A 14,093-nucleotide genomic window follows, 5' to 3' on the forward strand; every position below is an offset into this window, starting at 1 on the left:
TGCATTTGATTTAATGAACCGACTGCAGACTAATCAAGTGATGAACTGCCAAAGACGAAGCATGAAACAAAGCCAGCTCTTATTCCAGCAGCATCCAATCATAGCTGACATTTAACTCTTCTCCCTGCCAGCAGGTAACCAAATCACAGCCTAATTTAATCACAGTTGGCAGGATTCTGTATCTGGCAATAAACACCATCCTGGTCGGCACACTGCAGCCAAGTATTCCTCAAATGCAGGAAATAAGGATCGCATAATATACTGAAACTATGGCTTTTACTAAAAACAAAACAAAAAAACAAAAACAAAAAACTGCGAATGCTGCATGCTGATAATTTGGAGAGATGATGCCTCATTTTAACATATCTTGCCATAATTTGAGACAATTCTTTGTAAATACATTTGACCACAGCTACAATCTTTCCAACCTTCACCAAAACGGCTTTGCTGCTTTTAGAAGGAACCACAAACACGCTCTTATGAAAGAGTCGCTCCGTTTGTGTCTGTTTCCATGAGATTGTAATATTTTTTTAGATCTACTTTTCACATAAACTATATGCAAATTTCACATTATTCCCACAAATATCAACATACTATACAAGAAAATGTAGTTTTCTTTTTGCAAAAGTTTAAGTTTTCCTTTTATTAAAACCTAAAAGTAGGAATAACATGTTGGGTCTTTAAAAGTGAAAGTAACATTTGCAGCTCTTAACACATTTTCTTTAGCTGGACTGAAGGCAAAACGTCTCGTTGGCTAGTGAAGGTTGCAGACACCCTGATTTAAAATGTACAATAATGTTATAGAGCAGAATCTTCACAGTGTATTTCTTTGTTTTCATTTTCAGACGAAAGACGCTGCTATACATTCACTTTAACGGCTTGGCAGACTGTTTCTGTCTGCATCTCAGTGAGACGAAACAAATGAAATTTAAATTTCGGCACTGAGTTTGAGGATGGGATCAAAGCGAAGTGCATCTATCTAAAAATAGTATGCAAATGAGCTTCTGCGGCTCCATTTCTCTTCACTGGAAAGTATGTTATTAAAAAGAGAAGCCAGAAGTAGGTGAGCCATGGGACCGCTAACATGAAGCTTCATGTGCTTCCATAGAGAAGATCATTACAATTTAACACATTTGCTTCATCAGCTGTAGAATGCAGGTCATTTTAAAAGAATTTCAAAGTTAAAGCTGCACACTTCCAGATTTATTGGCTTTCTTTCTATTGTCTTTTTATTCCCAATTAACCTCTATGATTACTGCTTGTTTGTTCAGGAAACGGAGACTGATTTTCCATTTGTCAAATTTACAAATCTGTAGAAAAATGCTTTGTGAAAGCTCGACTTTTATTGGTTGATTCAGTTGTATAGGGAAATTAGAGTTATTGTGAACCTCTGAATCTGATTGCAACGGAGATACAGGGTTCTTAGGATGCTTCCATTTCATGAGTCCATGCTTTCCATACTCATTGTTTATGAGTTTTTCAGCATCTTTTCATCACATAATAGACATTTAAGTATAAAATATTGAGTTTGCTGAGTATTGTTATCTATTTCTTTCCTTAAATAATGACAGAACCCCGGGCTGAAGCTGGCTTCTCACTAAGCAAAATGTTAAAGGTAACTATATTTAAGTAACTATATATACTAGGTAACTATATTTTGACATCTGAACAAACTTAGCTTAGTTAAAATATTTAATATGGGAACATCTGGACTGATTTAAACATTTAAAGGCAGGTTTGGCAACAGAAAAGAAAAACGTACAAAAATCTCTCAAATATGACAGAAATTCAAAGCAGAACCAAACCCAATAGAGTAATCATCTAAAATTTCCCAGAAATGTAGCATTGTATGTTTTCATTGAAATAAGACAAAGTTCATAAACACAGACTTTACTTGATACTCAGTTTTCTGTTTTCCATTCTTACCCATTCTTGGAAAACCAAATATTCCAGACCTTTCCAGATTTTCCAGCAGTGTATTAAATCTCAAGATAATGCTAAAATCCCCATCATCTTGTGTAACTAAATCTTTAAACCTCCTTAAAAAAAAACAAGGTAAATCTCACCTGCCCAGGGTTCTGCTCTTCCAGTCGGTGAAGTAGCATTTTTTTCTAAAACAAACAGACAAACATGTAATATAACGTTAGCAGCTGCTTTAAAAGCGTCTGCAGACCTCTCTCCCTGTATTGTTACCTGAAAGGCATACGAATGTTCATCTGCTCTGCATACTTGCAGAGCGTGTCCCAGGTGGCATGGACCTTCACAAACATGATGTCGTTGTTCGTCAGAGAGGGCTGTCAAAGACAAATGAAAGAACATCAAAGTTTTACCACTCAGAAGTTTGAAAATGGAAGAATTACGGTTTTAATGACCAGGAGAGGGAAGAGTTAAAGGTCTTTTAAGACCAAGCCAGAACGTTCACCTCCTTCTCCAGCATGAGGCCCTCGGCTCGTAAATTCTTCTCAAACGTGCACCTTTTCTCCACCTGCGGGCTGGACTTCTTATAGACCAAGATGTAATCGATTCTCTTTTTTCCATCTCGGAAAAACAGCCCAGATGAGTCCGACTGCTTTTTTCCCTGTGGAGGAGTTGCATCCCATAAGACTTGTGGAGTAACGGGTCAAAGAGCTGCAGAGTTTACAGCAATAAATTTAAACGTGCTGCAAATATGGTACCTGAAGAGAGTCTGCACGGGTCTCCAATTTAGCCCGGCTGATAGGCTTTTGCAGAAGAAATGCCGGGTCTACTCTTGTTTTACATGTGCTCACTTCAGTCTCCTCCAGATAGCTGTCTTTGGCTTCTTCTGCTGCACAGAGACACAGCACATTCAACAGGACTCTCACTGAACTGAGGAGGAAGCATCATTTCTGCTTTGGCATTTGTTAGCTGCTCAAATCAATACTTTCACTAATCTGTCCACAAACATTAAAATTAGATCTGAGAGAATGAAAACATGTTGTTTTAGTGTGGGTGTCATCTCGGCAAAATCACCTTAATCTGATTTAAAAGATCCGTGCAACCATGTTGACGGAATATCTTGTTTTCTGTCTTTCTTGGCCTTAAAGAGGAAATGTTCTGAAAAAACCGTCACTTATTCCGTGCTTAAGGGGTTTGAATTTAGGTGACTGAAGTCACTGCTGAGTGAAAAACAATTAAAAAAAGCAGCTCACATTAATATGAAACTACAGTGCCGTGCAAAAGTATTGGTACAGTTTGAACTTTTGTTTCTCCACTCTGTCATATTACCACCCCAGTCATTGGTATATTTTATGTAACAGACCAACACAAAGTAGTGCATAACTGTGAAACTGAAGGAAAACATAATTTTTCCTATCTTTACCCATTCCTCTTTGCTCCTTTATTTCCAGACCTGGAGCCATTTTAGTGTGTCAGTGTTCGCCATGATGCTTTCATGCTTTCCGAATAGTACAGTCAATAAGGAAGGAGGTGTGAAAAGGAGCCTGTATGCTTCCTATCATAGTTCCTTTAGCTTAGGGAGCTTGCAATGCCCTTTACTGATGCTAAGGAACCATAAGGAATCCCACCATCCTTTGTGTGACATGATGTATAAGCACAGCCCACCTTCCAGAATTTAACAAAAATGTCCAGAGAGAAGAGAGCGTGGACTTTGCAGTTCTTTTTTTAGAAGGCTGTAGGACTGGATTTAACAAGCATCTTCCGTGTGCGTTTACCATAATATGAGCTAAAGGTTGTCAGAAATCGGCACAGCAGTCCAAAGCTCCTTTCCTTTCATGATAGAGTTCTTATTGTTGACCTGATGAAAGGTCAAGGAACAGGAGCTCGGAGCCATAATTAGAACATTTTGAATGCAGCGCCTGACTGCATGCTAGTGAGCAAGTTTAGCCAATTGATGCAGTTGCATAGGGCAAGGGACACATCTAAAAGTTGCACCGGACATTGGCCCTTTAGGATTTGAGTCTGACACTACCGATCTAAGGCTGGGTTCCTTCCAGGAGGTGAACCTCCACCCCTGCATCAAGTATTTTACAGCCTCTGAACATTCATCTTCTCATGTACTCAGAGCAGCTTTCCTGTCGTTGCTGAAGAAAAGCCTCCCAATAACATGACGCTCCCACCACCATTTCTTTTTCCCCTTTGTTTTCAGGACAGCACCAGCATTTTGGCAGTAAATTATAACGTTTAACCAGATTTAGCCAGATCACCTTCTTCTACACATTTGCAGTGTCCTTTGGCAAGCGTCAAAATTATTACCTGAGCTGTGGATCTCTGCTGCTCCTTCAAAGTTACTGTGGGCCTCTTGGCTGGTTCTCTTACTACCTTTCTAGCCCAGGAGTTGTTTACCATTGTGGCATACTTAGCATTAAAGCGTAAAGGGGTCTGAATACCTATATATATATATATAAGCTACTTTGTGTTCTTCTATCACATAAAATCCCCATAATATAAATTGAAGTTTAGGGCGGTAACAAAAAAGATATATATCAAAAAAGATCAAGTGGTATTAATGCTTTTCTAAGGAACAATTTTTTATTTTAATAAATAGGTTAATTTGTCAGATTAACAGCACTTTTTGAAAATAACCTTTAAACAAGTATTGAGGATACTTTTCATTACAGCCCACATTTCTGTATTTTTGTAATGTATTTTTTCTTCAATTTGATGTAATATTATAATCTTAGATATTGTGTTTTCATAAGCAAAAAAAAAAATATTGTTATTAAAAGAAATAAAAGACATCAGCCTGTCGCTAATTGAGCTATATACCGATGTTTACCATAGTTAGTTGGGTTACACAAACAAATTGACATTTTGATCATATTCTAATTTATTAAATATGACTGTACATACAAAAATATATTAAGCAAAACGTTTCTCAAATTTAGCATAGCTTACACAGAATTGCACCTTAAACTAAATGGGAATAAAAGTGCCAACCGGGTATTTTATCCAATACCTGGTTTGCACTTAGGCTGGACAACCAGGAATCGAGCACGGCAAAACATGTGAAAGCTTTTCTGTTTAGTGCTATTAGGGGCTGTTTTTTTCCAAAGTAAAACTGACTTTGCTAAACTATCTGTCAGGCTCAAGCTAGACACAAGACAGCCTCGTTGTGCTTGAACATGGCGAATGCATGATGTTACAGAGCTGCACAAATTATATCCACTTCATTTCATGTTTGCAGCGTTTTAATTGATCTAATCAAATATCTCCTGCAGTTATCAGATCATCTGGCTGTGATTCATAATGCAGCTGTGCTCAAACCAGGAGGGAAAAATGGTGGAATAAGGGAAGAAAAGCTGCTCTGTGTGCTTCAAGTTTTCTATTTCCAAGCTCCCGGCACTTTGCAATGACTGCATTGATCTTAGACCTGCAAAAATGTAAGTGTGAACCTGGTGTTTCCTCCTCTCACAGACATGGTAATCTCAGGTTGTGAGGGGATATCTATTACGCCTCCAAGGCACAAGCCAAAACATACAGTCCTAAACTGTTTCATCCAGTTAACAGCAAACGCTATGACACAAATCTGCTCTTCAACGCAAAGCTGATTAACACTGAGCTCTTTGCAGGAATCGGAGGGAATTTTCAATAAGCTAAAGTGAAAAATGTGTGTTTTTGTTAGAAACGACTAAACGATGCCCCTCAAACCCTCACCTGACCCTCTTGATATCTACTATTTATTTAGCTTAAACTGAAAAAAAGTTCAGATCTGTGGGATAGAACAGTACATAACAAGTTTCTGTCACACAACTATAAATCTTTTGTTTCAAAGTTACCATAGAGATTTTATAGGAAAAGATGATCTGGTATCACCCTGTACCAGATCATCAGGGACTGGCTTCTCACGACTACCTCCCGATCAGGAATCGGACGATCGGTGAAAATCAAACATGTTTGAAATTCAGTCGACTGTCGTGAAGTTTTCGTGAGCGCATCCTGCTGTTCAAGCAGAGCTACGAGGGGGCGCCCTCCCCTCCTCTCCGTCCCCGCCAGCGGAGGGAGGGAAGCGGGCGTCCCTGAAGCAACCTCCGGCCGGTGTTGGGGAGGGCGAGCCGTCCGGTCCGCACAACGCGCTGGCCGCCTGTTTCGGCACTCCTCCGCTTGCTGGGGGGGGGGGGGGGGGGGGTGTTTGCGGGCCAGGCGACCTGCCGTGCCGCGCAGCCGCCGGTGCGTCTCGTCCCTCCTCTCTCCCCTCCGTTCCCCCGACACCCGGTGCCTCCTGCGGGCCTCGCCAGAGCTGGGCTCGAACCCCTGCTCTGGGTCCCTGTCACCTACCGTCGCTCGCCTGCCTCTGTCCACCACAGCGAGCGGTCCCAGAGGGGACACGACGTACAGTGTGAGCAGTCCGGTCTCGTCCGAGCGTCGCGCCGCACAGATCGTGAGCGGTGAACTTTTTAAACCCCGCGGTTCCGTCGCACAGTTTGAGATGTATATAAGTACCCCCACTGAAAAACTCGTACAGTGTACGCCCGGCTTAACAGGAACGAAAAACCTCCAGCAGAACCAGGCTCACTGTGAACGGTCATCTGCCTCGACCGACTGGGGGTTAGAGAAGACAGAGTAGAGACACAACAAGACAGACATAAAAAAAGCACAGAAGCACACATTGATCCAGGAATCCTTTCTATGTTATATGGTAATAGTGAATGATCTGTCTTCCCTGGATGATGTCACAGCTAACAGAACCCCAGACCAGGTGTACCTACTATGAAGAGCAAAAAAAGACAGAGAGAACAAATAGTTAAAAGTTGAAATAACAACAAACAATGAAAATTGGAGAACGCTGCGGAGTGAGAAAATTAGATCCTGATGTCCTCCAGTAGCCTAAGCCTATAGCAGCATAACTATAGAGGTAGCTCAGGGTAACATGAGCCACTCTAACTATAAGCTTTGTCAAAAAGAAAAATTTTAAGATTAGTCTTAAAAGTAGACAGGATGTCTGCCTCACGGACCAAAACTGGGAGTTGGTTCCACAGGAGAGGAGCCTGATAGCTAAAGGATCTGCCTCCCATTCTACTTTTAGAGACTCTAGGAACCACCAGCAGACCTGCAGTCTGAGAGCGAAGTGCTCTGTTAGGAACATACGGGGTAATCACAGCTCTGATATATGATGGAGCTTGATTATGAAGGGCTTTATACGTTAGAAGGAGAATTTTAAATTCTATTCTTGATTTAACAGGAAGCCAATGAAGGGAAGCTAAAATTGGAGAAATATGATCCCTCTTGTTGATTTTCATCAGAACTCTTGCCGCAGCATTTTGGATCAGCTGAAGACTTTGAACTGCATTTTGTGGACTTCCTGATAGTAAAGAATTACAATAGTCCAGCCATGAAGTAACAAATGCATGGACTAGTTTTTCAGCATCACTCCTGAACAGAATATTTCTAATTTTGGCAATATTCTGGTGGGCCCAGAATATTGGGGTTTGGAGACCCACAAACATATGCAGGGTCGACCAAGCTAATTAAAGTCTGTTTTCTGTGAAAGCAACGTAAGAATCAAAACACAGATTATCTTTCTAGGATGCACGAGAAAGCTGACCAAGGGTGGGGGGCAAACTACACCTCTGGCGCACTGATATCCACACGCTGAGGCCTCCACAGACTGAGTGCAACCCACCGGAGATCCGAAAACAGAACTCATCCCAGGCCGGGATTTACAAGGACTGAGACCAGCCGCCTTCTCACCGACTTTAACTTCTTCCAATCGGATTGCCCCAAAGTCAACAGAACTAACGTGGAGGCAAAGGTTTGGCAGGTAAATGATAGGGAAAGTTAGGATGGGATTAACCATTTAAAATGGTTTACCTTTAATGTGTTTTACTGTTAGACAAACTTTATTTCCATAAGGGTTTTGTTCACCGGTGAGACATTAATATTTGTGTTTTCCGGTTCGCTCGCCACACAAAAATATAGCTTAAGTCTTTTAACTAACCCTCAATATATCAGCTAAAATAGGTTTTCCACAAACTCACTGCTATACCACATCTTTCTACTACAGAAACTATCACTTCAAATAATCTGAACAATCCCTTTAAAAAGTAAGAAAAAAAAGCTTTGTGGTTTGAAACTAATACCCTAAACACTTAAGAGTTAAATCAGTGACGGGGCTTCAATACAAAAAGACTAAATGTTTTGTAGATGTACAAAAGACTTCTAGAGACAAGTAAGAAGAAGTGAGTCTATGAATCTATGAATTACATCTCTTTGATGGCCCCCAAAACTTTTACTACCTGTAGGGCTGCAATGATTGCTCAAATGACTCGAATGTTTCAATAAAAATAAAATATGCTCAAGGATTGCCTTGAGCATTTCTATTACCTAGATTCTTCATTTATTTCTTTTTTCTTCATACTGTTCAACCGCTTAATTTCTTTCCCCATGTAGCCACATGTTTCACAGGGGATGGGTATATCAGTTGCACAACATGCTTCTGTTATGGATAGATAGGATATATTGAGCAGAAAACATGAGAAAAAAAGTTACAAAACTTAATATGTTTTAGTCTCTACCAAAAAAACAGAGGGAATCGACTTGCAAACCGAGTTAACTTAGCATGACAATAACCTTGCAGATGCCGTATATCTGATTAATGAAACAGCTTCACCTGCAGATATAATCAGTTTATTACTGGAACCACAGGCAGATGGATCGTACTTAGATTAAATAAAGAAAACTTATTATGTGCAGCTGCTGCCTTTGATGAAAGTTAAGATAAAACGGCTTGTAAAACTTATTATAACGGCAGTAAAAAATGAGGAGATGTAATATTTTTGAAGGCCCGGCAGCTGATCATCCCTCATCAGGACAACTGAGCAGGCATGTCTGTCAAATCACGTTGCTGTCCGTCAAATCCCTGTCAGGTGTGTTGACTATTTTTTTTTTACCCATCTGTCAACACCCTGCTGAGATTCAGGTAAAAGTCTGATGCATTTCCCTGACATATTTTCTCAGCACAATGTCACAGCGTGTCAAGATTTTCTGCAAAATGACAAACGCTCTTCTATCTGCTTGATTTCTCCTGAAGGTCTTCCCACTTAAGTTCTCAGCACCAAACCAAATGTTTGCACAGATGGTATTTTTAGATCTGTGCATGTGCCAGAAATAGAGCTCTCACTGTCACTTACTTCTGAATATTCCTGAAGACGTCATGTGAATGATTTTTCTTTCAAAACGGAATTAATCCATGCAAGGATGTATAATTTTCCTTGTGAAAGCGTTTTGCTACATTATCCTGCTTCCTCTGAAAGTGCATCAGACAGCTGTGACTTTACCAAAGGTTTTGCAGATACCCTGCAGGATTAACACAATCAGTATTATGTGTGCACTTTGAATGTCACTACAATCACGGAAATCTCTGCAGCTGCCAGCTCTGTTCCAGTTCAATGCAGTATCAAGAGAACGAAGTTAGATGAGAGCTCCGAGACTTTGTTTGAATTTATCAGTGTGTTAAAACAAGGTGCAACGTGTGTTGTTTAGCATTTGCAGACCGTAGTAAGGCATATGTACAGCGAAACTAAAAAACCCTCGTGTATGCAAGCAAAGAAATTGATTGATCAAGTTTGAATCAGCATGAATTCAAACAATAAAAACCAAATGAGTGACGGCCCAGACACAGTCAACTTCAATATATAAAGCACCAGCAATGCATGCTGCATCTCCACCCATACTGCTGAACTGGGTTTGCAGAAACTTTGGACCTGCCTGTCTGTGGCGGCAGAAGGCTGCAGGATGTGCTGATGCTCTGAGTCAGCTCCTCGACTTCTGGTTTGGGATCTGGGCTCAGAGGCACAGACAGGAAGTGGTTGAGGTTGATGGGATGCGTCTGACTCTGAGCCAGGCAGGGGAGGCTGCGGCGAGACGGCTTCAGGCTCTTCTCCTTCAGGATCTCGCTGATGCTGGTGTGCATGCCTGAGGAGGGAGAGGGATGCAGAAAGGAAATATATTAACATGCAGGTCTATTGAGGCCCATGCCTTGTCACCAAAAGCCCTTCTTAATGAGTTGCCAGAAAAAAAGGGCCAAATGGATCTGAGTTTTCCCCCCCTGGGGAACAGAGTAAAAAAAGTGGCATCTATTCAAATTTTTTTGCTGTGCAGTGCTGGTCAGCTGGTTAAAGGAAGTTTGGTATACCTTTTCTATGCTTACCAGAAAGATAAAACCTTTTCTATGCTTACCAGAAAGATAAAACCTTTTCTATGCTTACCAGAGAGCCAGTTTTAAAATATATCTTCTTGAAGAAACCACAGACAATCATGGGACTCAAACTAAGAGAGCACCACTCACTTTAATTTAATGTAATGCTCTCCAGAGAGCCTGAAGAACAATGGGTAAAGACCACTTTCAAAAATCGCTTGATGGCCGGCCTCCCTGAAGGAATAATTCTGCACAGTACTCCTCTACACACTAAAACAGTCTACCGCCGTGCCAGTGGGGATTCTTGACAGAAGCAGCCCACCACCCCAAAAGAATGATAGGCCCTATCACAGCAGAAACAAACACACACACACACACAACAAAACAACTCTTCCAGATCAGATTGTCTGAACTTGACAAACCGCCCAGATTCCAATCTGAGCACTTCTGGGATTCTGAACATTAAGAGCCTAAAGTATCAGGCACCAAGCTCTAAGTGTTAAGGCACCATGCTCCAGATTTTCTAACTGGATGCTCCAATAAGTAGGGCAGGCTTGATAGTGTCAGACAGTTAAGAGATTACATAACCACAGCGGCTGTACAAACTAAGACAACCAAGCAGAGGCTCCAATAATGGGATCATCGAGTTATGAAGGAATAAAGTTTGAGACAGTGTCAACTTTATTTATACATAATATTTTAAAAGCAAGAACAGCTGTCATAACTACATTAACAAATGCAAGATATCTTCTTAACGTAACCACTTCAGGCCAAATGTTTAGGTAATTTCCTTGTTTACATAATATCTAGATTTTCTTTTTTTAAGTTTTGTCTTACATATGACGCCACACTATCTTCACCCCACGCTTCCATCTTTGGGGTTTTCTTTCAGAAGTTGTGCTTTCAAAATCCTAATTTAGGGGAATGACTTCAGCTTTTCTCATGGCCCAAAGGCTGATCCTTCATTAGTAGAAATCAGATAAAACTCCTTCCTTTAACGACTGGATTAGTGAAAGGCTTTTTATGCTAAGATGTAGTAGTATCCATCACCATGACAAATCTGGAGCTCGGTCTCCCATTGTGGAACATATTAAACACCAGAATAAATCTTCTAGGGCAAACTTTACTTCTCACTGCTGTACTTTCTCAGGATGTAGGCCGCCATATGTTTTTGGTGAGGTCCTGCTTGTTTTTATTACCTTAAAAAAAATGTGTGTTCATGCATTTAAAGCCCCATTTCCACCGCCTCTGTTTGGCTGCACTCTACTCGGCTCTGCCCGCTTGCGAGCATTTTAGCAGCAGCTTTTTTCAGGACCAGCCTGGATTTATCCGACCCTGCTCAAGAGCGGGGTCAAACCGGGTGGACTCGGTGATTGGTTGAGGGGTGATGAGAAATGAAACAATAAGGTTGTCCTCCGAGGAAGTCCAGAAAAAACTAAAGAGTGACGACAATAATATTAAATGCCTTTGGGTCAAAACTTATACAATGCTGCTTTAAGTATCGTCTGTTGATTGACTTCTCTGAAAGATGTCCACATTTTTTGCCACAATGGTTTATTATGATATTTATCAATAATCACTCACTTCCTTGTCTTTTAATTTATGTATAAGTTGATATTTGGAATAATATTATAAATTAAGTATTCAAAAAAACTACACTTACAATAAGGTAATAAAGGTTACTGGAATATTAAAACAGCAAAATGTAAAACATATAAAAAAATATAATGAATAGAAATCTACACTTACTAATTGAAAGCGAAGGAGCGCAGATGAATCATCAGGTGTAATATGAATACATCTGCAGCCAGAAAAATATTTGGAAGAAAAAATGTTTTGAATCCCTGCAGCCTCCGTTTTGTCTGTTTGAATGTTTAATATCTGGCTGTGGTGAGTCAGCCACTTTTATGAAAAAGTAAAAACTATATAAATAGATTGTCCCTTGATTCAAGCAGCTGCTGCCAATATGCTAACGCAAGAGCAACTTCAGCACTTTGATGAAACATACCATTCACTAATGTTTATGTATTTATTTTGCAGTTATGGTAATATGCAAGTTTAGGAGTGCACATCTTGGCAATAAATTAAAACCACTGAACTCAGAACTCCACATATTGCACTGCCTTACTGCAGCATTCAGCTTCTCTGTTCAGTCTTGCTGTAGGTGCTAAAATAAATCCAACAGGCACATAAAAAATATATTTTATTCTGTATTGACAGTGATGTTACTTACTGCCAACATATCATCCTTACATCTTATTGTATTTTGCCAATAACCATAAAATAGTTGAATAAAAAAGTTGATATACAAGAGAGAGTGAAAAAGAGAAGTGAGGATGAAATCCATTCAAACAGCATCTGGCCCATCCTTTCATGAGCTCAATGCCCGTCCTTCATAGAACAGTGCATTTACACCTTCAGCACATAGGCTCCACTAAACCGCATTGTTCAGTGGATTGAGATAAGCAGCATTAAAAAAGCAAATATATTTGCATATTCGTGGCACTGCAGCACTTTGAAATTGTTATATTTGGTGGGTTTGGAGTGTGCCAACAGCACAGACAGGAACATGGGATATGCATGTTGATATTTTCAATAAAAAAACAACAAGAAAAACTTACAGGAGTTGCAAAAGAAGAGCTGGACATGGAGCACAGGCAGAGAAACAGGCACTACAACAGGGAGAGTAATGGGAGGATCCAGCAAAGAACAATGACCACCAGTGAGGTTATATACTGAGAGAAAAGTGGAGAATGAGACTGAATGCAGGTGGGTTAATCAGGGGATTATGTGGAGCAGCTGAGACACAGTGGGAGCAGGAAAGCAGAGGGATGGAGACTAATTATTACAGAGGGAGATGAAGACGCAAAGAAACAAATGAAATACTATCTAAGGGGAAAAGATTAATACTGTAAAACCCTGACAACAAAAATAACAACTGAATATGGCAAGATCTAAATGATAACCAACAAGAAAATTATCAGAACACAAACATAAAAGAAAACCAAACACCTGTGCATCATAAGAAAAATGTTGAACTTTACTGGCATCAAATAAATCAAATGTACTCTGAACATGCTAATTTCCTATGATAACGGTACCATCGGAAAGGTTTGGGTTCTGTTTTTTGTCACTGGGTTTGTAAATTCTGTATCCTGTTGGTTTACTTGGTAACTTAGAGTCTTGTGGTTTTCATGTTTCATTAAGTGATTATTTTACAGTGCCTCTACAGTGTGTCATTTGTAGCCATTATTCCATGGTATCTCATTTAACGGTCCCCAAAGCTGGAGCGCTTTCCTTTGGTTCAGCTCTTTCATCCATTGTTCCACTAATCTCTACTCACAGAATATGTTCTCTCTTTCCCCTTCACTTTTTTCCAGACTTTCCAATCATCATGTTCTTGAGTTCTTAACACTTCATGTGCACCTTGTGTTCCCTACAGTCTAGAAACTTTGTGTATGCATGTTTTAGATTGTTAATTTTATTAAACTATGCCCTTCAAGTCATTTCTCTTACCTCCTGCCTTTTTTTGGGTCTTGCATCAGCTCAACTGATGAAAGAGGGGGTATCTATTTGTCAGGGCATCTTTGTTTATTGAGAAATGTAGAAAATATGGATTCAATACAAATTAAAAATAACTTTTAACTCACATATTGTACCATCACATACAATAGTCCTTCACAAATGTACAACGTGCATTTAGATTTAAGGTTTTTATTTACCACCTCCCTGTTTTATTAATGCTATGTAAAGTTGTTTTAAAGTTTGTGTCAGCAGCAAGGAAGCAACAAGATGACGTTGGGTTTAACAGATTACTGGAACAATCCAGACACTAATTACACTGATAAGCATCTTCTCTCTTATTGCCCTTGACCTTCAAACAAAGCTGGAGTTTCAGCGCTGCAGTTCAGGACATAAAATGAAGACCCCCCATTTTTTTACAGACCCAAATCCGTAACTTACTTTTACCCCAATTCCC

At 40.0% G+C, this 14,093-nt stretch overlaps 1 protein-coding gene across 4 annotated transcripts in view; it reads right to left on the reverse strand.

Moving 5' to 3' along the window:
• The window catches only part of ano3 (anoctamin 3), a 66,833-nt gene that overhangs the window by 23,778 nt on the left and 28,962 nt on the right, over positions 1–14,093 (reverse strand). For 3 of the 4 annotated variants that reach the window (XM_036148676.1, XM_021307420.2, XM_012880297.3), the window contains 5 exons: positions 9,685–9,891; positions 2,676–2,806; positions 2,423–2,578; positions 2,194–2,294; positions 2,067–2,111 (listed from right to left, as the gene is read on the reverse strand). In XM_036148676.1, coding sequence (XP_036004569.1) covers positions 2,067–2,111; positions 2,194–2,294; positions 2,423–2,578; positions 2,676–2,806; positions 9,685–9,891 — 640 coding nt within the window. The remainder of the gene's footprint in view (positions 1–2,066; positions 2,112–2,193; positions 2,295–2,422; positions 2,579–2,675; positions 2,807–9,684; positions 9,892–14,093) is intronic. The other variant, XM_036148679.1, reaches the window with a different exon arrangement.

Source organism: Fundulus heteroclitus, chromosome 2 (assembly GCF_011125445.2).
Source record: "Fundulus heteroclitus isolate FHET01 chromosome 2, MU-UCD_Fhet_4.1, whole genome shotgun sequence".
Classification (NCBI taxonomy): Eukaryota; Metazoa; Chordata; class Actinopteri; order Cyprinodontiformes; family Fundulidae; genus Fundulus; species Fundulus heteroclitus.